General features: G+C 32.2%; 3 protein-coding genes across 4 annotated transcripts; 2 read left to right on the forward strand and 1 right to left on the reverse strand.

Annotated features, from left to right (window-relative positions):
* Positions 1 to 16: 16 nt before the first annotated feature.
* Rsph4a (Radial spoke head protein 4a) lies at positions 17 to 8,170 on the forward strand. Of its 2 annotated transcripts, XM_088277896.1 has the most exons (13): positions 17 to 917; positions 1,183 to 1,372; positions 1,455 to 1,586; positions 1,680 to 1,774; positions 2,090 to 2,183; positions 2,268 to 2,388; positions 3,209 to 3,339; positions 4,173 to 4,292; positions 4,393 to 4,549; positions 4,638 to 4,786; positions 5,402 to 5,631; positions 6,181 to 6,325; positions 8,034 to 8,170. In XM_088277896.1, the coding sequence occupies exons 1-13, from the start codon at positions 568 to 570 to the stop codon at positions 8,118 to 8,120; spliced, it is 2,001 nt and encodes a 666-aa protein (XP_088134022.1). In that variant the 5' UTR covers positions 17 to 567; the 3' UTR covers positions 8,121 to 8,170. The 2 variants fall into 2 exon arrangements, with proteins under 2 accessions (XP_088134022.1, XP_088134023.1); XM_088277897.1 differs by lacking the exons at positions 17 to 917; positions 1,183 to 1,372; positions 1,455 to 1,586 and having other exon boundaries at positions 1,728 to 1,776; positions 2,091 to 2,183.
* Positions 8,146 to 19,577, reverse strand: Clbn (Nuclear export mediator factor NEMF homolog Clbn). The gene is made up of 16 exons (XM_088277895.1): positions 19,441 to 19,577; positions 19,108 to 19,279; positions 18,824 to 19,026; positions 18,608 to 18,744; positions 18,189 to 18,367; positions 17,554 to 17,754; positions 17,290 to 17,472; positions 16,972 to 17,207; positions 13,758 to 13,953; positions 12,947 to 13,128; positions 12,143 to 12,314; positions 11,912 to 12,053; positions 11,102 to 11,604; positions 10,390 to 10,560; positions 9,601 to 9,728; positions 8,146 to 8,633 (listed from the first exon to the last, which is right to left on the reverse strand). Exons 1-16 carry the CDS (start codon positions 19,494 to 19,496, stop codon positions 8,432 to 8,434), a joined length of 3,063 nt encoding a protein of 1,020 aa, XP_088134021.1. The 5' UTR covers positions 19,497 to 19,577; the 3' UTR covers positions 8,146 to 8,431.
* A 146-nt stretch (positions 19,578 to 19,723) lies between these two features.
* Rrp46 (exosome complex component Rrp46) lies at positions 19,724 to 21,658 on the forward strand. Its single transcript, XM_088277947.1, has 3 exons — positions 19,724 to 19,945; positions 20,023 to 20,258; positions 21,271 to 21,658. Exons 1-3 carry the CDS (start codon positions 19,825 to 19,827, stop codon positions 21,592 to 21,594), a joined length of 681 nt encoding a protein of 226 aa, XP_088134073.1. The 5' UTR covers positions 19,724 to 19,824; the 3' UTR covers positions 21,595 to 21,658.
* The last annotated feature ends 811 nt before the right edge of the window (positions 21,659 to 22,469 follow it).

Here is a 22,469-nt window from a genome sequence, read left to right on the forward strand (position 1 = left end):
TAACCTCAATTAATTACAAAATACCATAGACAATAAGATACTACCCTAATCATATGCGTTGGGTTAGAGCGAATGAGCGATTGTATACTTCCTCTAACCATTATATAATTGGTGCATAGGACACTGTTTCGTACAGAAGCAGTGTATCATGATCGTTAAATACGTGAAGGAAATCAGCCCTGCGCTTCAGGTATCAGTCCATGAAAATATTGAATAAGTATTAGGGTGAAAAATCACTATATATTTTAACCCCCCTGGGGACCGGTAATATAAAACTATACATTGACTATTCCGGCATTCCACCTGTAAAAAAAGGCATGTGTTTAAGGAAATCAATTGAAATTAGTGATTAGTCCTACCTGTGCATTTAATTAAAGTATTCAATAAATAAATTAAAATTACGCATGAAAATTAATATTGCACAAATTTAAAAAAGGAGTATTTTAAATTATCATAGAAAATAGAATTTAGAGGGATTAATTTAAATGCAAAAACAAATGTAATTTCAAATAAATTGAATTGAATAAAGTGAAACTGTGCATGAAGTTTTGATTTTTTATTAATATAATGGAAAGTGGAACTGAAGCGGATGATGGTAAGAGTGAAGAAAATGAGGATATTGAAGAGATGAAGGAATCATCCCAAACTGTTGAAGAAGCTGATGGGTCTGAGGAGGAAGAAAATATGTTGGAGAACGACCAACAATCTTTATCACCTAATTCACAGAAAGAGGAGATGTCAGAAACTATTATTAAAATACCATGTTTCCAAGCACCTCCTCCACTTCCTTGTAAAACTCCGTTCATGTTGGAAGCGGATGTAATAAAAGCGAATAGAAAAACTTTACCTAGCGTGGAAGAGGAAATCATTAAAGCAAAACAATTTTTAAAAAGACAAGGAAATTATGGAGACACACTGTAAGAAAGTAATATAATAAACATTGCATTGTTTTTATAATAATTTATTAGAGTACCATCTGCATCAGAAGTTTAATGAGATGAGATTGGTATAGAAAAAAAAATGCGGCTAAAGTGCAAATGGCTTGTGAATCTGTTTTTATTTATTATTTTATTTTATTTTATTACAGTGACTTTTAATCAATGATTCATATTCAGACTAAATGAAAAATAAGTAAACAATGATTTATTGAAAATGATTACTAAAATACTTATTTTTTTTAAGGTATGACCATCTTGCTGATATAATTCAAAATGTTTTATTATATCAGCCTGATAATATTGTGGATTTTATTGAGAATTTTTCAAGCGATTTGAAAGAAGACCGATTTCAGTCTAACTTTGATAGATTGAGAAATGAATACATTTTAACAAAAAGTATGGATAGTACAATGTTACTCCATAATTTATATAAGGTAACAAATTTATTATTAATTAAATTACAAAATAAAATGTTCTGCATTATATCTTTCACAATTAATTTATCTGAATATTTAGGACATGAAAATTAAGCGAGAAGATGAAATGAATGATAAAAATTTTGATGTTGATATAAATGTTGAAGAAATTGACATTGACGGTCAATTAAAAATACCAAATATAATTGAATCAAACTTTTATTTTCGACAGGTGAGTTTAGGATCTCATTGTAATATTAATATATCTTTCAAAAATATGTAGTAATATTTATTTAAGATAATGTAACCTTTTTTTAAATAATAGGCTGGATTTGGACTACCAGATTGGGAAATATATAATTTGGCTATATCTATAAACAAATTTGTCAGCGTTAAACCAGTCATTTTAACTAAAGTAAGGTAAGAAAAAGGTATTTAAAAAAAATATATTTATGTTAAAACTGAAACTATACCCCCTTTCATCCAAATAATAAAAATACATTTAATAATACACTTCATTAATGCACCAACTGAAATGGCATTATATTAAACCATAAAATTACAATACTTAATGCTTATAGAACCAGAAAAAATGGACTAATTAAAAATCAAAATTTTGTTTTGGTTTAAAGATGGTTTAAATGTTCACTCATCATTTCCTTGTGAAATGTTTGCATTTTTAAAAAGATGATAATATTTTAAGAAACAAATTTATGTGTGTCATTCAATACACAGGTTTTTTGGAAAAATATTTGGCACTGCAAACAATTACTATATTTTGGAAACAGAATTAACAATGGATGAAATAGAAAAAAGATTGAATCCAAAGGTAATAAAAAGTATAAAATGAAGATTAATATATAAGAAAAACTATTTATACATAAAAATGTACATCGTGGTAAAATGTTTTCAGTTGCCATCAGAAGAAAAATTACCAGAAGCCAGTAACTCTAAGATTGAAACGGAAATAGTGGAAGAAAATGTAGTTCCGGAAAAAGAACCTTCTTTTAGAAGTGAAATGGATCAGTCTGAAGGTAGTAAGATTAGCTTAACCTGTCAGAGTATTTTTTATATCAGAGTTGCAGTTATTATTTGCCTTGTTTATGATGTACAAGACTTATATTCAGTAAAATTATTTTTATTCTACCTTGTAACTTTGTGCGAGGATCGGGTAGGATGGGTCGCTGTGATGTCCCCGCATCTGTCTTTATGATGAAAATAACACAGATAACTCGACAGGAAAATATGGACCGGGATTTGGTATTACGTTGCGAACCAGACCTTCCATTCCAGTTTGGAAACTATTTTTATGAACCTCATTGTCATTGGTAAATTATTCTATGAGATAATGTTTGTAATAACTGAAGGGGTGTTAGATTTATTTAAAAAATAGGACTTGTGTTGATAAGTGGAATTCTTTGCAAAGTTTCTTTGAGTACAATCATCCGTATATTGACTTTTCGAATTTTAATAAAAATACATTTTTTAGTAAGTAAACCTTTGTTTTTTATTTACCCATTTGATTGAAAATTACTAAAGCCCACCACCAATAGTAAATAATAATAAAGTAATAGTTATAATTTTTATTACAATAACCATATTATTAACAGCATTAGTTTTTCCAAAAAATAATTCTATGGTAAAGTTAAAAAAGCTTAATGTAACAACAACGAAAAAACTCTTTCCAATATAGTTTAGCTTACACTCGGCGACAGATTTAGTATGTATTATCAGATAGTCATATATGTAAAAATATATTAAATATACTGTATACGGCATCTAGGTTCACATGAAATAAATAAAAATGCTGAACACACTACCAGTTAATTTGTACATTTACTATTTGATAAACAGAAGAAATGGAAGATAAGCCAAAAGAACCAACTGAAGAACCGCTACCGGAATTACCCCCATTACCGGAATCAAAATGGCAGCCCCCCAGGGAGATTTTGGGGGAAAAATTAGGAGAAGGTCTGAATAGAAAAGTATGTATGATATGCATCTACAAGAATGTCCAATGATATATAATTTATAAACCGTAAACAAACAAAAAACGGTTCGAAAATACAAGAAAATTGGTACAAAAATAATTATATATATCGTTCACTCCTTTCAAGAATGTCATTAATTAAAAAACTAGATTTTTCAGGAGAACGTTTTTGAAGTTTAAAAATATAATACAATGTATTAAAAATAAATATCAAGCCACTTATTGAACTTTTAACTGTGCAGCAGATCTTTTAAGGTAAAACCTGAAGGTTTTTTCTCCATTTGTAAAATATTTAGTACATTTAAAAAAAAAATTAAACAACACCTTTTCAAAATGCAAAAACAACACTTTCTGCCCTATAGCGGGTAAATATTAAGTTAAAAATATGCCTCTTTTGCTGGGATATAGTACATTGTCTGGGCATTCCGAAAACATGCACAGCTTAAAATTGACGATTTTTGAATTATGACGTTCTTGAAAGGAGTGAGTGATATGGGATAGTAAAAAGGTTATGTGTCGTCACTTATGATATTTACGTACCTGAAAATAATAACATGATAACAAATTTTGATTGTGATTTGTGAGAATTTTTCATCAGTGTTTTGAACTCATTGAATAATTAATTCTTGATTTAAAAAAAAAACTTTATTCCTCCCATATCGTGAATGGGGCACGCCATTTGAATAATGCGTTTTTTTGTAAATTACATGAAAGGCAGGATGACTAGTCTTAAACTTGTGGTACCAAGGTAACATTAAACATTGTGTCTGGTCAAAAAACATTTAATATTCAATTAAAACAATTATTTCTCTATAAACTCTCTGACAGGTCTACTGGGTTTGTACTAATCTTGGGGAAGATTGGATCAGTCTTCCAGAAGTTCAGCCCAAACACATAGAAATTGCGAAAAAGATATCTGTATGTATGACAGGAAATCTTGAGAAAGAGGTATGGATATAAACTATACATCACACAAATAATTATTTTCTATTGTTTTTTACAAGTGTTATATGATCATGTAATTTAAACATAACTGTTTCTATTACAGATGCACACTTATCCACCATTTGATGGAAATGAAAGAGATTATCTTCATGCTCAGATCGTTAGAATTGCGGGGGCTACAACAGTATCTCCAGCAGAATATTATATTAGAGGTGTTGAGGGAGAAGATGAAGAGGAAGAAGTAGACGCAGAAGATGAAAGTATTAAAAACACAACTCTTTTAAACAGATGAAGTAATAAATCTGTATTTGAACCTCTCTTTTTGAACACATAATATTTTTCTTAAAGATTTCACCGAAATAAAAAAGAATAAACATTATGATGGGCATCAGATGAGTGACTTGGCTAGCAAATCTCTGTCATTTTGGGTACATCACAGCAGATTTGTTTTGAAACAAGGAAGAGTGACTTGGTGGAATCCTAAATCAAAGGAGAGGGTAAGAGGTTTTGGAAATGTGGTCAATATTTTATTTTATAAAACATCACAATAATAAAATGGTTAAATTACTGTTTTAAAAGTCTTAATTGTGTCCTTTCTGTTCATCATGGAACAAAATTTATTTTAAGTTGGTATTTTGTATGATGAATTCTTATTATTTTTTGTAGCCTTTATCCACAACCCAATATGTAGTACATAAGTCGTTGTATCCTATCAAAATTCACGTCTTAGAAAACAATTGCTTTTTGAAAAACTTATGTTAAATTATTGTAAGAAACTAAAGACAAGAGAACTAGGATTTTGTTTTTATTTTCTTCAATTATTATTGTGAAGCTCTTCACCAAAACGTTACATTTCCATTATAAATGATTTTAAGTAATCAGGAATTCTTGCTTGTAAAATTGTTACGTTTTGGTATGATTTAATATTGGTTTAACACAGTATTGGTCACGTTTTGCAGCAATATTGGAAATGTAACTTTTTGGTGGAAATGTAACCTCCACAATTGTATTATTTTTAAATACATTGTGTTTTTTTAAATTATTGTTCTAACAATATTTGGTATACCAGCTGTTTAAGTCATAATGCAAGCTTTCTATTTTGATATTTAAAGGATGGTGAGGAAGGGGATGAAGAAGAACAAGAGGGGGAGGGAGATGATGATGGGGCGGAGGAGAAAGAGGCTTCTATACCGCTCCTCACCCCCTTGACGGAGGACGAGGATGCGACTCGCTGGTGGAGCGTGTACCCGGCATCCCTGCTGCAGCCTCCCGTCGGCCCCAACATAGCTTGCTTACGTAGCCTACGTTGGCCGGGGGCTGTGGCTATAGCTACAGTAGACGGGTAAAATAAATTTTTGTAGATATCACAATAAAAGTTTACTGAGATGGCAATACGGAAGTCGAATTGTATTCAGAGCTTACAACCTGTTACTGGCTGGTTTAAGTTTACTTAAACCAGCCACTTTATTCACTGTAACATTCACCATTCTATTATATAACACACAACAAAACCCTTATCCGCACCCCAATGTTGCATAGGGCACTGCATCGTATAAACGCAGTGTTATCTTGATCGTTTACTTATGAAGAAAAGGCGATCAGCCCTCCGCTTAAGGTACCAGTCCAGGCTAATATGGAAAAAATATTACAGTGAAAAAATCACTTTTATTTGTTTGACCCCCCCTGGGAATCGAACTCGGGACCTCCAGGACGGTAGCCGAGCGTGCTGACCATTACACTACGGAGGCGGACAAATTCTGTTACATAATTGAGAAATATATTCTGAACCATTTATGAACCATATACATTTATATGATATTGCTGGTGTAGAGATCTTGGTAATTATCTGCTATAGTGTGTCTCTTTTAAGTTGTTTTTTCAATGTATTTAGGAAATTTGATAATGTGTACATCGGATGGGGCTTGAAGTATTTACCCAACGGGTATTCTCCGCCACTACTTCCACCAGTTTGTTCCGAGTATCCTCTGGGACCAGAAATTATGGAAGTTTTAGATCCCACTATTGATGAAGAGGAGGTGAGTGCAATCAAATTCATTGACATAATAAAGAAGGATGAAATTGAGCGAAGAAATAAAATTTTAACCCTTTATTTCCTTAGCAGTTTGATTGCAAGCATTTATTTCGTTGGTAAATTTTTTGATGCACTGAAAGTGATCAGTCAGAGGCATACACATACAGATTTATGTTATACAGTGGAACCTCTCATAACGAGTTTAATTCGTTAACACTCGTTAAGTGAAACATTGTTTTCCCATACACAAATCAATGGAAAATACGATAATGGGTTCCAGGCCGAAAGAAATTTAAATTATTATTATTTTTTTAGCGTGTATTCAAATAAAATTACTTATAAATTGTTAAGGAGTGTAAAAACTTGGAATATAATTTAGATTTGTTAGTAAAAATATGATAATATTATTATATATTAATATATTAGTAAAAATATGAATTTATGACAAATAATTAATCCCTTTTAACTAGAAAACTGAAAAAGATATTTTTTTGCCGACGCTTAAAAATTTGGCGAAAATGTGTCACAGCATTATCATTGAATAAATTTGCAGTACGAATAGCCACCTCCTTATTAGGGTGATGCTTCTCAATGTACGATGCAACAGTTTCCCATGCTTTCAGAATTTCTCTTATTGTGCTAGAAGATTGTTGCTCTGCTACTTCCTCTTCCTCCATTGACAAACATTTCTCCATAACTTTTTGATGCAACTCCATAAACTCCACAGTTACGGTTTCAAAATCACATTTTACAACACTCTCTGGCCGAAGTTTTTTCCAAGCAGAAGTGAGGGTCCTCTGGTGAACCTCATTCTCAAGCCGCGAAAGTCCCGGTTCATAAGTGAATGTCGTGAAAAAGGGTCTTGATCTTCCTGTTAACTTTTTCAATTTTTTTTACTCGCTATGCGAATTACTTGTTATGAGAGGTTCCACTGTATAGTCATCCTTCATTATTTGTGTATTTTTCAATTAGCAGTTTTGCATTTTCTGGGATCACATAATTTACAATATCGTTTAAATATTTTGGAATTAAATTTGTAAAAAACAACAGCAACATGTTTACAAAGTGTATAGCGCTGCAATCTTGTGCTGTATTCTATTTCAAGGTAAATTACATATATTTTCTTATGAAAGTATGCTACAATCCTAATATTTGCTCAATCTATGAAGGTGTTGAAGTAGTGTGTCAACACCATCAAATGTTACATTTGTATGCTAATTTGCGGGAGGTAGTCGTATAAAATCCAATACAATTATGATATTTTGTACATACACTGCAGCTAACCTTGGACAGTATGATTGTACTGCAAATTTGTTGAAAATATATGCTGGGTATCACAAACTTCTAATGTGCAAATAAAGTAGCATTAAATTATATTAATATACATACTATATTTATCATACATTCACTGTACAACCGTTATCAACATAGTGCTTTAAACATACATGGATTATATTTTTTACCACACTATTTCTCATCACTGTTATACACTAATATGTACATACTATTTTTAATTGAGAAATATTCCAAAATCCCCACTCTATTGACCTTAGTAGTCTGATATATCCAGTATTGTTATATGCTACATTTTCTAAGGACGTAAACCCCGCGAATACTGAGGCAGTAGCACATGATGATTCTTCCACGATTTTTCTATGATTTTTCCACAGTAAAAATATGTAAATGTGCAATCTTTTTATTTGAATTGGTAGGAATTCCGGATTGCACATTTACCGCCGCTTCCGCCACTAGAAATGCCAGGGGAAGGAGAAGAGATGGAAGAGGAGGGTGGGGAGTGAATAATATTAAATAGTGAAAAAAATATAACATCGAAAGGGTGATTTATTAGTTAAATGGAATAACATCGGAGGAATAATCAATCACAGGATCGTTAACAATAACGTATTTAGTATGAATTATAACATAAAAATACATGTAAGAACTTAATTTAATAATTGCCAGTAAAAAGTATTCCAGATAACAAATAAAAAAATATAAACTTAAAAATAATCACAAAAAGGTTTTTTAATTGCTTTTTTTTTGTTTGACATTGATTGTATAGAATTATTACATTATTTTATTAGCAGAGTTAATTTTAGTAGAAATGCTTTCATTTCTTTTTGCTCTTTTGTAATTGAGGAGCAGAAAGTTTAACTTTGCCGGGTAAATTTCTAGCTACATTCTCGTCTCTCACCGCTTTGAGAAGGTCCTTTTCTCTTGCCGTGCACTGTTTATCTCGGAGGAATACTTGCACACCGGTTCTGGCCGCTTTTCCTCGTTTCCCAGTTCCAGGTGTTAGTTTCACTTTATATCTGTGAAGTAAATTTTGAGACATCAGTACTGAGAATAAAAAAACAGATGATCAAGAAATAACTAGCAGTTGACTGCGTAAAAATTAATATATGATTTACAAATTATGAACATATTTTTGATATGAAAATTTTAAAGTTGACTGCGTAAAAATTAATATATGATTTATAAATTATGAACATATATCGCTCACTCCTTTCAAGAACGTCATAAATCAAAAAACTAGATTTTTCAGGAGAACGTTTTTAAAGTTGAAAAATATAATACAATTTATTAAAAATAAATATCAAGCCACTTATTGAACTTTTTACTGTGCAACAGATCTTTTTAGGTTAAACCTGAAGGTTTTTCCTCCATTTAAAAAATAACTAGTTTATTTAAAAAAAAAATGAAACAATACCTTTTCTTCAAATCGCAAAAACAACTCTTTCTGCCCTGTAGCGGGCAAATATTAAGTTAAAAATATACCGCTTTTGCTGGGATATAGTACATTTTCTTGGCATTCCGAAAACATGCACAACTGAGAATTGGCAATTTTTGATTTATGACGTTCTTGAAAGGAGTGAGCGATATTTGATATGATAATTTTAAAGTTGACTGCGTAAAAATTAATATATGATTTACAAATGATATGACCATTTTAAAGTGTCAATTCCACTAAATAGGGCTATTTGTTAATTGGGGAAGCGGTCAAATTTAGGCCTAATATCACATCTCTAGGAAGTAATAGTAATTCTCATTGTTTACTTAGGACAATATTCTGTTTATATTTGGGACAGTAAATTTAAGAACTCATTATGTGATACATATAATTTGAAGTTTACCATTGCACCACTGGTGCCCCAATTGACTTGGGTCCCAATTGACCGACACTAATGCAGTCATTAGTGCCGGTCAATTGGGACGAATGTCCTTTGTCCCTCGAATTGAGTGGAATTGACTATTTGATATGCGAGATGCGGATCTTACTTGTAATGATGCAAGGCAGAGTATGGGGCGACAACAGGAACTGCAAACAATATCTCATCCTCTGCGACGGGGATTCCAGTCAATTGACATAACATTTCTGTTTCTGCTGCTGCTCCAGGTGCTTCAGTCTGAAATAATGTTTCACTTAAGAAAACAAATAAAATTCTTCACAGCCGTTCAGTTATTTTTTTTCATTAATTATTCGGCAGTCACTTTGTGGTAAAATCAATCCATTTTTAATTTAAGTTTTAAATTTAATTTAATAATCATTTTCAAACACCATAATTTTTTTGTTGGGTTGCGCTTTATTATTTAAATATATTGCAGCCTTCATTGATTTATAATATTACGATAGAAGGATCTGATATCAGCAATAAGTGTTATAATAATGAAATAAACAGGAATAAAGTTATTGAAGCATAAAAAACAAGTTTTTTTCATTTTCGTTTTATGACGATATATGGATTGATATGAATATCTTGTAGTAAAATCTTAAAATTGAGTAGTTCAGATATATTAGAGTGAAAGATAAGGGCTGGGTCTTTTTGAAGTGTATTTTTTTTAAATTACCAAAGCTCCCTGGGAAAATTGACAATTTTTACAAAACTCTAATTTCTCATTAATCATTAAGAGAAATTTAGTTGAAATTGACAATTTCTCTGACTGACTTCAGGATGCTTAGTAAGAACAATCAATCTGAATGGGGTGTTACAATATGTATGTATTTGGTATAACAAATATAATTTATTTAAAAAAATAAATAAATCAAGTCACTGGAAGCATTCTGACCTCGGGATCAGCATCATCACCATCGGATTCAATATGCTCCTTATCCTGTGGTTCGGACAGATGAATATTTTCCGGTGGTTGGCGTCCACCAGGAACGGGCTTTTTCTTTAAATGTACGAGACCGCCACCCTTCTTTTGTGCTTTCTTTGGTTCTTTTTTGGCTCCCGCAGGCTAAAATAAAATAACTAAATTAACAGTGCTATTAAACTTGTATTTTTGTAAAAATGTAATATTACAGTGAATACATGCATTTAATCCTGTATTCTTCATCAGCAAAAATACCTTTATTTTAAAAATAAAAAAAATAATGATAATAAATCTTTACTCCAGCTTGACTAAGTGGTGGGTGCAATAATTAGTCAGTCATATATATTTTGCAACATTTTTTTTTATTAATAAAATGAAATAAAAATAATAAATAAATAAAAATAAAAATAATGAAAAGAAACGGCGAAAGAAAAAAAAGGAAAATTTGGAGATGTAGATGAAGATTAGCTCGCTGGCAAATGCAGCACTGTGCTCCAGTGCCACCACATGTCCAGCCCCCATCTGTTCTCCACAAGCCGCTTTATGATGAGGTTGGAGCTTTTCATCAGCCTCTCCCGGAAGCCTGCCACTCGTTGCCTTAATAGGCCATCCCAATGTGGTAGGCGTGCTGTGGCAAATATACCACTCGCGCATAATAAGAGTATTTAAAAGAATTTCTGAATACCTGTAACAATTGCATTACAAGCATAAAATCTTCTTCATCCTGATCCTTATATTTTCCCTTAATTTTCTTGAGTCTTGAACGTTGTCCTCGCTTCACCTCTTGCTTCTCACTGTTATTGGGTTTTTCTTCCTTCGGTGCCTTTTTATCTTCGGAAACGTTCTTAACATGCTGTTGTCCCTTTTTATTATTCTGTTTTCTTTGTGAGAGAGACGGGAAAGATATTGGCTTATCATCTCCGAGGTAAACAACATTTTCGCTTTCGTCATTGCCAATAGTGCTGGTGGAGAGAGTTCTAGAGTTGCTGCGCATTATAATTTTGCCGGTATCATGTTCTACTTTGATGTGGGTATCCGGGTATTTCACATCTGCAGATTCGTCATCGCTGGACGATTCTACTTTCTCGACTTGCATTTTTTCTTTAATTTTGAGAGATAAGTTATTTGTTTCTTCTGAAATTGACTCTAAACGATCCTTATGTTTAGAATCCCGGTCATCTATATCATCTGAAAAAGGGTGTGAAAATAGATTGCCACAGAAAAACAATGTCATATTATGCAGTTGGTGCCGGTTATTGTTCTAGCAGATAATAGATAATAAATAGATCTAGTACTATGAATATTCCAATAGAACTACCTAGAAGCGCGTTCACGCTCTTCAGTACTAAAAAAGTTGATTATAGATACGTTAATAGAATTTTTCCATATTGAAATAAAATCTCTGAGGACTAATGTGATCGCAATAACTGGCGCTTCTTGTACTAAATAATATAAAGTGAGTATTTCTTCGCTTTAAACTATATGTGATACTTACCGTCTTCTCCATCAGAGAGTACTATTTCCTGATCTTCAGTTTCATCATTTTGAGCCTCGGAACTCTCTTTATCAACATAATCCTCTTCTTGCTGTATAACCTTCCTCTCATTCAAGTGCCTTTCGATGCTGCCATCTTCCAGCTTTAGGAATAAAATAAATATATGATTGCAAACAAATTTATTGCTTAGTTAGAAAATTAAATTTTTAGCTTAATATATTAAATAGTCACCCTAAACATGAAAGAGAATCCGAGGACAAGATGGCATGGTGGAAGGAAGTTCTTCTTCCCTCGGATCATGAAGGATCCAGTAGTCAAGTATTCTCCAGTGGGGGCTGATTTAGATACCTGTGAAGCATGCACCCACCAAGCTGATGTCACTACCTTGGCTTCCCAAGCAATACTGAAAATAAACATAATGTTTACAAATAACATAAATCTAGAATCAGAGCATCTAGAGTTTTACTTTCAGAATATTTCAAATATTCTCTCTTAGGTCAGGCCTTCATCCACACCCAAAGGCGCATAAAGCGCTGCTTATTTTGTTATTTTTATCAGTAGGAACATGGACAATAGGAATAAGAGTTTAGTCATTGTCATGTTGTTAACCACTTAATGCTAGGGTTTTTTTTTATTTTTATTTTTAATAAAAAGTGTTTTATATCAGCTTTTTTAAAACATATTTTATTCAAGGTTTATCCACTTTTCAAATAAAATAGCACAATTTAAGCATATTTCATTTACAATTCCGTCTTTAATATTTTTTTACTAATTCATTGTCAAAAAAGTAATTGAAAAATTCAGAATTGGAATGCAGTTAGCGCGCGAGCGCGACTCGTTCAAGAGTATGGAGCGGTTGATTATAGGCTTATTATTATTTTTATAATATTACATAAACATTACCTGAGGCGTAGGACTGGTAAAATTGCCTTCATAAATTTTCTGAATTCATTGTTTAAATTAAAAAATAGTTTTGGATTAACATATTATTTTAAAATAAATTTTTAAAAAGCAAAAACGTAATCTATTTATTACCTGTAGGATATAGCCATTTGGCCAGCTTCATTTAAGGTTTTCGGTGGCACAGGATTTCCAGAAGGATTTTTGATTATGATGCTTGATGCTCCAGAAAGGTCCGCATGAACGTAAATATCATTAGCTCTCATGTAGCGCTTCACAAGAAGCTCATTTTGCTGTTGATCCCTTCCTCCTATAACCTGTCCAATGATATCATTTTATAATTTGTGTTAACAAAAAATTTAGGCATACAATCTACGTGTGTTGCCGTAATTTCATACAACCACAATCCAAAAAACTTAATTTTTAGATTATTTTTACAGTGCCTAAAATCATATTTTTTTAAAGATTTATTTTGATAATTTTAGACGATGTGCAGGATCATTAAAAATTTATACGAAAGACTCTTATTAATCTAAATGCGGTTTATATATTTAAATGAACATTTTGATCTTCGGACCACAGTTGTATTACAGACAACTATTGTTATCAAATAATTCCATTAATAAATCAACAAAGGACCATAGTTTGTAGAATGTTTAGTCTTGTTTATGGACCCAACGACATCCATTTTTGCTGATGTTCATAATATCAAAATGATATTTTTTTTTTAAGATTTAAGGCTTATATATTTTTTATACAAACTTACGGTAAATCGCTCAAGCATTAAATGTTTTAATATTTGCTTTTCAGCGTGCCAAGCTGGAAATCAACTCATGAATAGTTGTTAATGCGCTAACATGTAATGCATACACGTTTAATTGGATAGAACATCAAGTACTTCATAAATTGTGCCAATTCGTATAAAAATATGTATTTTAGTTCTTACCAAATAATTCTCGGATGAAATGAACCAGTAAAATTTCTCAAACCAATAAACCTTCCTAGCTTTGTTGATATTGGTGATTGTTTGAACTTCTTTTAGTGTTTGCATAGTTTTCTTTTCTGCACTTTTCAAGGCTTTTGTTTGTGATTCTAAAGTTTTCTGTTGCTTCTTGGCAGCCGAGCGCTTCTGGTCAAAGTATCTGGGAAGATTGAGATGACGGAGGTTAAATAATAATAAAATGTTGCCTTTTTCACACATTTTTTTTTGTAATTACTAATTGCATTCTTATGGTAAACATTAATATTTCATTTTTAATTTAATGTTTTACTTAGTAAATACCACTATTTCTTAAAATCTACTGTGACACGTGTTTCGTTACATTCCGCATAATTTTCAAACACTTCAATTCAATACTATTTTGAGGTAGCCCTAAGTGGCTTGTGTTAGAAAACAAGGATGAAATTGTAGCAGGGCGAGGTTCTGACACAGTCCGCAACATTAAGTATTATTCAGACCTTTTACAGATTTATTTTATTATTATGGATTTCAAGTGATACTTGGTATTTCACATTTTAGTGTAGACACGACAAGTCTGATCATTTTATTTCTTGACAGATTTGAATGAGTTCAGTATTGCTTTGATTTTCAATAATTGATTTATTTGGTGATAGAAAAAATAATTGAAAATACCTAAATATAAAGGATCTTTCAATAAGAGCTTCAGAACTTTCAAAGTTGATAGTGGCCATATTGTTGATGCTATATCTGTCATATTGATTGTCATTTATTCGGTCTGTTATGGCAAATCACCATGGATGGATATAGCGTTCAACAACACGTACAAATGATACAATTGTTTTATAAAAATAAGTGTTCTGTTTGGGCAACATTCCACGCGCTTTTCCCAATTTAGGGTCACCATAAGCGTCCTGGCCGAGAGAACTATTCGCAGCTTGATGGATAAAATTGAGTCCACTGGTTTAGTAATCAATCAACCAATACCTATACGTCAACGAAATGCAAGATCTGTCGAAAACATCGTTGTTGTCCGTGAGAGTGAGCAGGAGAATCGGAGACAGTCGATTTCGCATCGCTCACAAGAACTTGACCTTTCGCAATCCACAGCTTGGCAAATTTTGGGATGATTACCAACTTCTTTTTGCCTGAATTGGATTACATGGACACCAACGACATGTGGTTTCAACAGGATCACACAGCTCATGCCACAGGGGACATTCTACACGAGCGATTCGAGGGCACTGCTAACTCACGTGGAGGTGAAGTGAACTGGTTACCGAGATTGTGCGATTTGAGCCCTTAAGACTTTTTTTGTAGGGTTTTCTTAAGTCACAGGTCTATGCGAATAAGCCACAAACCAGTGACCCTCAAAGCCAACATAACCCATACCATCGGTCAAATTCAGCCTGATTTATGCTCCAGTTATAGAAAATTAGACATTTCGGATACGCGCCACCCATAGAAGCTGCGGTGGACATTTGAACGATGTTATATTCCATACATATTGCCATTGATGGGCCTTTCAAGCGAATAAAAAAATTTGTTAATATCTCATACACACTTTGTTTTATTTCAATTTAAAGATAAGAAGCGCTTAATGAAAGACCCTCTATATAAATGATTAAAAAAAGTTAACTTAGTCATAAAAAGCCACTTTTTATCATGAAACTATAAAAAATGTATGTTATATTATCTACATATGTAGATTCTGATGACATTCAGGGACAAAGTTCAACTATTTGTGTGTTGTAAAATAATTTTCCATCTATAGTGCCGGGAAGGCTAAAATACATATGCATGAATATAAATGGTACCTACACAAAATTTGTCTGATTTTCATTGGTTATGACAGTACCCAGGAAATTAAGCAAGATTGAGACCATATCTTGTTTGTACAATGACCTTGGTCCCAGGAAATATTTCTTTCCTTCTAATATTCGTTTTCTTTATAGACTGTGTTATATTTATGTATGTATTTATCTTTTACTGACCTTCATTCACATCTAACGGTGCAAAGGGCGCCATATCAGATTGACACGGTGTTGACTTGATTGTTAATTAAAATCATTGAACTTCAGATACCAGTTTGGGGTGATATTAAATAACATGTTACTGATGACGAAATAAAGTTGATACGAAGCACATTCCAAAAGAACTCTAAAACTGCTAGATAATTCATTTTGAACAATTTATTTTTAACAACATTCAAAGCAATAAGTTTTTATAATTCGATTGATATATTTTTTTAAATATTTCAGATACTCCATCACAGGTGAATTCTAATTTAGCAACTTATACCTTCATCAATCTTCTCTAACCTTCTTTTAAACCAGTTTAACCTAATAATATTGTCACCCGAATGCAGAACTATCCTAATAGCGCGTAAGAAAATTTTACAGGCAATTAAACTTTTAAAATGAGTTCTTTCAATCATTTTGTATTTTAGCTTGAATATTTAGATTCATAATGCTTGAATAGCTATTTATTTATGTGATAACTTTTCGCATAGAAAAATCACTTGTATAAAGAACAGAATACATTTATAAAAACAAAATTTATTTCTATACAACATAGAATGGTTCTGTAATCAGATGAAAATATATATAATATATATTTGAAGCATTAACTTTGTGATTTTCCATTTTATAATTAAAATGTAATTTGGATTTGAAATCACTATAAATATTTTATTATTATAATGTTTTTAGTATTATTCAGTCTTGATAAAGAAGCGGTTAGCTTCGAAACCGATAGACATTATAATTAAGTTATAATAAAATATTTATAGTGATTTTAAAACAAAGTTACATTTTAATTATAAGATGAGAATATGTTCATACAAATAATTAGGAATCGAGATGTTAAAATTAAAATGATTTATTACCAAAACATGTCAGTACAAAGTACAAAAATTTGCTCATGGGTTGTGAAATGACAATCACATTTGGGGAGGCAGTTCATATGACGACTGAAACTGTGAAATAAAAACGTTCCAACATTTCAAAGACGTGATCTCGAAGGGTGGCGTTGACCCGACAGCTTGTGAAGTCGAAAATTGCTTTGTCGAAACCATTCGAAAGACTGAGAATTTCAATACCATCTCTAATCTCAAGAATGGCTCCAACAAAAAAACGAAGAGGCAGGTGAGGGCCCGGCTTTAACAGAAGAAAACAGGTAGAAATAAGATATGCACACTAACCTTCGAGCGTTCGAGAAGGCGCTCATTGAGAGATCTATATCGACTACGGTCGGTTTCAAACCGGGATTTTTACTATTCACTTTGGAATCATCTTCAGAGTCGGACGATATATACGGATCTTTAAGGAGAAGAGATATAAAGTTTGATTCCAATTTGAGTTGTTTGATACATTGAGCTACCACATCGCCATTAGCTTGCGCAGCCTTTATCAAGCTGTTAATTTCAGTCCAGGAGATCTATTAACAAGTAAAAAAAACTCATCACACTGGTCAGTAAAATTTACATCGATGAGATCATTAAGAAATATGTTTCAAGTACCTGATTAGCTATAGCGGATTGCACAGCGAGAATAGCACTGTCTACTAAAGCCTGGTTCCGTGTTATCAGTTCCGCTTTATCCCTGTCGTTTGTTTGTACCTTAGATAACTCGGACAACCGTTTATCGTGATCTTTTCTCACATTCTGTAGCTTCTTCATCGCCTCGCGCTCTATTTGAACAGCCTGTTAAATACAACACATAAAATATACCACAGAAATGCTAATTTTCCTTGCGTCATATTCTTTGGTGAAACAAAAAGCAACCTTGATGTCGATTTTTTGACCCTCCAGAGTAGAGAAGAATTCGTCGACAGCTTGATCGAAGGAATCAAAAGTAAGGTGAGGCAGGGATTCGTGTTGCGCATATAGGAACGGATGAAATTCTTGGTTTGTCAAGAGGAAATTCGGTGCATCAGGATTTTCTTTGGTACTCGGTCTGTCTTCTTTTTTTTGAATGATGTAACCCTGAAAAATAGTTTAAAAATATATAAACATGACACTTTAAAAAACAAGCTTTTTTCTCAATTATTTTAGAAACATATCAACATTTTTTAAATGTCCTACATAGAAAAATAGTTTAAAAATATATAAACATAAACAAATTTTAAAAAAAAGTTTTTTTCTCAATTGTCTTAGAGAAAATTCAATATTTTTTAAATGTCTTATTGAACATAATTGAAACGTCCTTGAGGTAATGTTTCATGAAAATGATACTTAAATTTTTTTAAATGATTATTATACATCATTTCAAATACAAATCCATTCCGGCGTATTGAATAAGAGAAAATGTATGCGTAACTATTATTAAATTAAACACAAACAGAATCTAGGTCAATGACTAGTATACAAAGCCGACACCCTTTTTATAAAATGTATGCGATCTATTAATATATACATACGTTTGATATGTTTGTAGCTGCCATTGTCATCATTTCTTCTGCCATACTCATCGCATTCACTAAGGATGCCATATCCCTAAGGAGATGAAATCCTTTGGCACTCAATTCCTCAGTTGGTTTAAGCGTTCCGGCCAGATTACACTTAGATAAAACATGATCTATAACAGCAGGACCGTATTCTGAAACCATAAAAAAACATGATTTAATTTAAAAGTCTGATTTAGATTGATATTTTATGACGGTGTCCCATTGCGTTACATATTTGTATATAAAAATATTACACTTCTTTGTAGTTGTGTAATATTTTCAATCACTTGACCCAATAGTGATTTCACACATTAATGAGATTAAACTTAACATACATATATGTAAAAGTAGTTTTATTAGAAAATACGGATGAAATGAAAGATTTTTCTAACCGACGTGCGGGTTTAGTATTTTTTTAAGGTTTTCTCCCGGTTTAGCGGTGCTTATTAATTCAAATAATTTATTTTCACTCGGCGGTCCAGATCTCTCTTTGGCACGATCTAACGGATATTTTTCTTTCACTGCAAACCTAAAAATAAATATCACAAGATTATGTAAATTTTTTTTTACTTAATTTTTTTTATATAAAATTTTACTTAATTTTATACCTGACGGTTTCTCCTTCTGTATGTGGTCTTAAAACATTCAATATAATCCAATTAAAGTCAGTGAGAATAATATTTCCTCTGTCATACAATTCTAAAATAATATGGTACGCGGCTTCCCCAGTACCAAATTGAAAATCGACTATTCTGTCAAAACCCAGTTGAGTTAGTTTTTCAAGACGTTTATTTTTCAAGTGTTTTCTCATCTGAAATAATGAGAAAATATTAACTAATTTTAAGAAAAAAAAACTACTAAAGTAACAATGCTTTAATGGATTATAATGTACCTTCATACTAAATCCAGATGGAGCTGTGTTTTTAGGCCACTCGAATGCGGTGGTATGAAATCGATTTCCAGATTCTAAAAGAAGTATGCATTTTTCTTCCGACCGTTGTAATCGTATTAGATACGTCTTGTTGTCGATGTCGTATACTTGATTAACTCTCATACCCACGTACCTAGAATTACATCACATATAAAATTTAAATTATCAACGTGGGACAATCGATTTGCGCATTACACATATTGGGCGGATGTCGGTTACGAGATTAGAACAAGGAAATTAAGGTCAATTGAAATTGACGACCTGGTGAAGAGAAATATTATGAAAAATATATACCTCTGTAGCTCCGTAACGCTGCATATTATATCGTAAGTATTGAACCTATTCTTCATGTTTATTTCGCACTTTATCGAAAAATAAATTTAAAACGACGACGAGTCGTGACGTGACAGGGAAAATGGCAGATCAGAGAGAATTTTTCACGAGAAAGATAGAGAATTGCGCAAAATCAATAATTTTATATAAAAAACACTTCTACATTGTTTATGGTTCCATGTCTATTTTAAGTATCGAGATGTTGTAGCAAGTAATGGTAACACTGAACGAAAAAATCTATGGTTTCGAGCTGTCAAATTTGTTGACATTCAAACACGATATATCCCGGGTATTGGATTTTGAAGTAGATTTGAAATATTTAACGGGACTTTTATCATTTATAACATGGAAGTAGAAACACCAGAAAAAAATAGCGATTTAGATACTGAAGATTTCAAATTAAGAGATATACAATGTGAATTGAATATGCTTAGTCGCCCAGATGGATCAGCAATTTATTCGCAAGGTTAGCCAGTTCCTCGAATCTAACCTATATATCACGTTTTTACATCATGAAAATAATTACCGTTTTTGTTTAAATAGGAAATACTGTGGTGTTATCGGCAATTTACGGACCCGTTGATAGTAAGACACAAAACGCTGACACTTATACTGCAAGCTTGGAAGTATCATTTAGTCCAAAATCCGCTATGTCCACTGTTAGAGATCGATTGCGGGAAACAATTTTAAGGCAAATATGCGAGTCGGCAATTATTACAGCGTTACATCCGCGTACCACGATATCCGTCAATATTCAGGAGATGCAAGACTTTGGTGGGGTTAGTAATTATATTGTTTAAAAAAAAAAAAACACATTTTTTTTTGCCACTGTTGTGGCAAATGATTCTTCAAGTTTATTTCTTTATTTCATCTGTTATATATAATGATATTTACTTATATGTAATGATATTTAGTTATATGTAATGATATACTTTTTTAAAAATATATATTGTCCGCCTCCGTAGTGTAATGGTCAGCACGCTCGGCTACCGTTCTGGAGGTCCCGGGTTTGATTCCCAAGGGGGGTAAAATAAATATAAGTGATTTTTTCACTGTCATATTTATTCAATATTACCCTGGACTGGTACCTGAAGCGGAGGGCTGATCACCTTTCCTTCATGTGTAAACGATCAAGATAACACTGCGTTTATATGACGCAGTGCCCTATGCACCATTGGGGTGCGGATAAGGGTTTTTAATTTTTAATAATTAATATAATAGCATTGCATATAAAATATATTGCTTTTGCCAGTGTCAAGTTAATAAAATAATATTACTTAATTATAAAATATGATGGACTTGTTATTAAACTTTAAATAATTCCGTTCAATTTTTGCAAAATAACTAAAAGTTTGTACATAATTGGGTTCCTGCTTGGCTACAATAGTTTTGAGACTACAAGGAATATGTATTTGATTACACATTTTTATCTATTGTTGTGCGGTATGATCGATAATCCTGAAATTATCCGGAGCATTGGTCAGTATGTTCCTTATGGTTACCTAAGACAGCGTCGCCATAGATTGTTTCACATTCCTATACACAGGACCAACCTGCCGATGGTTATGCCTGTAGGAAGAGCTACCGCTATGTTGAACAATATCTCATTGGATATTGATCTGTTCCATGTGTCTGAAAGAGTTTTTCGAAGCGGGATTTTCCACACCTTTAGCAATAGTTCTTGCATATTTTCGATTTTTGCATGTATTTAATGTATACGCTTTAAATTTTTTAGTTTGTAATGTATATGTTAATTGAAAATAAATAAATAGAATTATAATTTGATTACAGCTACTCGCTTGCAGTATAAATTCGTGCTGTCTGGCGCTAATCAACTCCGGGCTCTCCATGCAGTATTTGTTTGCAGCTGTTAACTGCGCATTAGAAAAGGATGGGAGTATTATATTAGATCCATCGACCAAGCAGTTGGATGATGTGGTGGCACAACTCACTTTTGTGTTTGATAGTGTTTCCAGCAATGTTATATCGTGCTCTACGAGTGGCAAATTTACACCGAGTCAATACAGGAATTGCTTAAATAAATGTAAAAATGGCAGTGAAAAAATATTCCAGTATTATCGAGACATTGTCAAGAAGTATGCCAAAACAATTTAATGTAATTTACAACTGTTTATTGTATTCATGTTGCAATCAATAAATCTATACTTATTTTTACGTATTTTTTTGGTGTTGATATTTTGTCTTCATTTACTATGTATTTAATCTATCATGCAGTATAAAGAATATGGTAGGTCTGCTTCAATATTTTACTGTAAATATTTCTCCTGACAAACATGTAAATTTGCATACAATTAATCATTTTGGATTGTCTTAAAAATACAAATAGAACAAAAACTTGATTTCTGAAGATTATCGTTCATAGACAAATCAATTTCATAAGCAAAATCTGTCAAACACACTTAATTTTCTATTTAATTATGTCCTCTTACAGTTAAATGGACGTTCATCATAATATTTTAATTACTACTCATTTTAAATAACCATTTACTTTTGAATTGCCTGAGATAGCCTCATTAACTTGTCAAATTTATATGTGCTGGTGTGTTTCTTGCCTGATTCTAGAAGCCCTAACATTGCACATTACTTTTAACAAATTCCATAATGTATTGCTTACTCATCACAGATTATGTTGTGCATGTTTAAAGTCACTTGCGCCAAGGCATTTTGAAGCATGCGCCGGCAATGCACGGAAATGTATCATCTTCACTGCTCTAACACATGATTTGCCCCTACGAGTGTAGTCTATCTCGCTCATGTCACCGTCCCCAGGAATGGAAAATTTCTCATACCATCATAGTACACAATTGTGTGCAGACTAAAATGTGGATTGTAAGCCATTTGCGTTTGCTCGGAGGTATAGAAGATAATTTGGCAAGAGTTCTACCGGAAACCTTTTTTTATTTAAAAAAAATAATGGATGTTAAAACTGAATCACAGATATTGGCATATTTAATTATGTGAGGACAAGA

This window comes from Brachycentrus maculatus, unplaced genomic scaffold (assembly GCF_059751285.1).
Source record: "Brachycentrus maculatus isolate JH-2025_06_01 unplaced genomic scaffold, ASM5975128v1 h1tg000050l, whole genome shotgun sequence".
Lineage (NCBI taxonomy): Eukaryota > Metazoa > Arthropoda > Insecta > Trichoptera > Brachycentridae > Brachycentrus > Brachycentrus maculatus.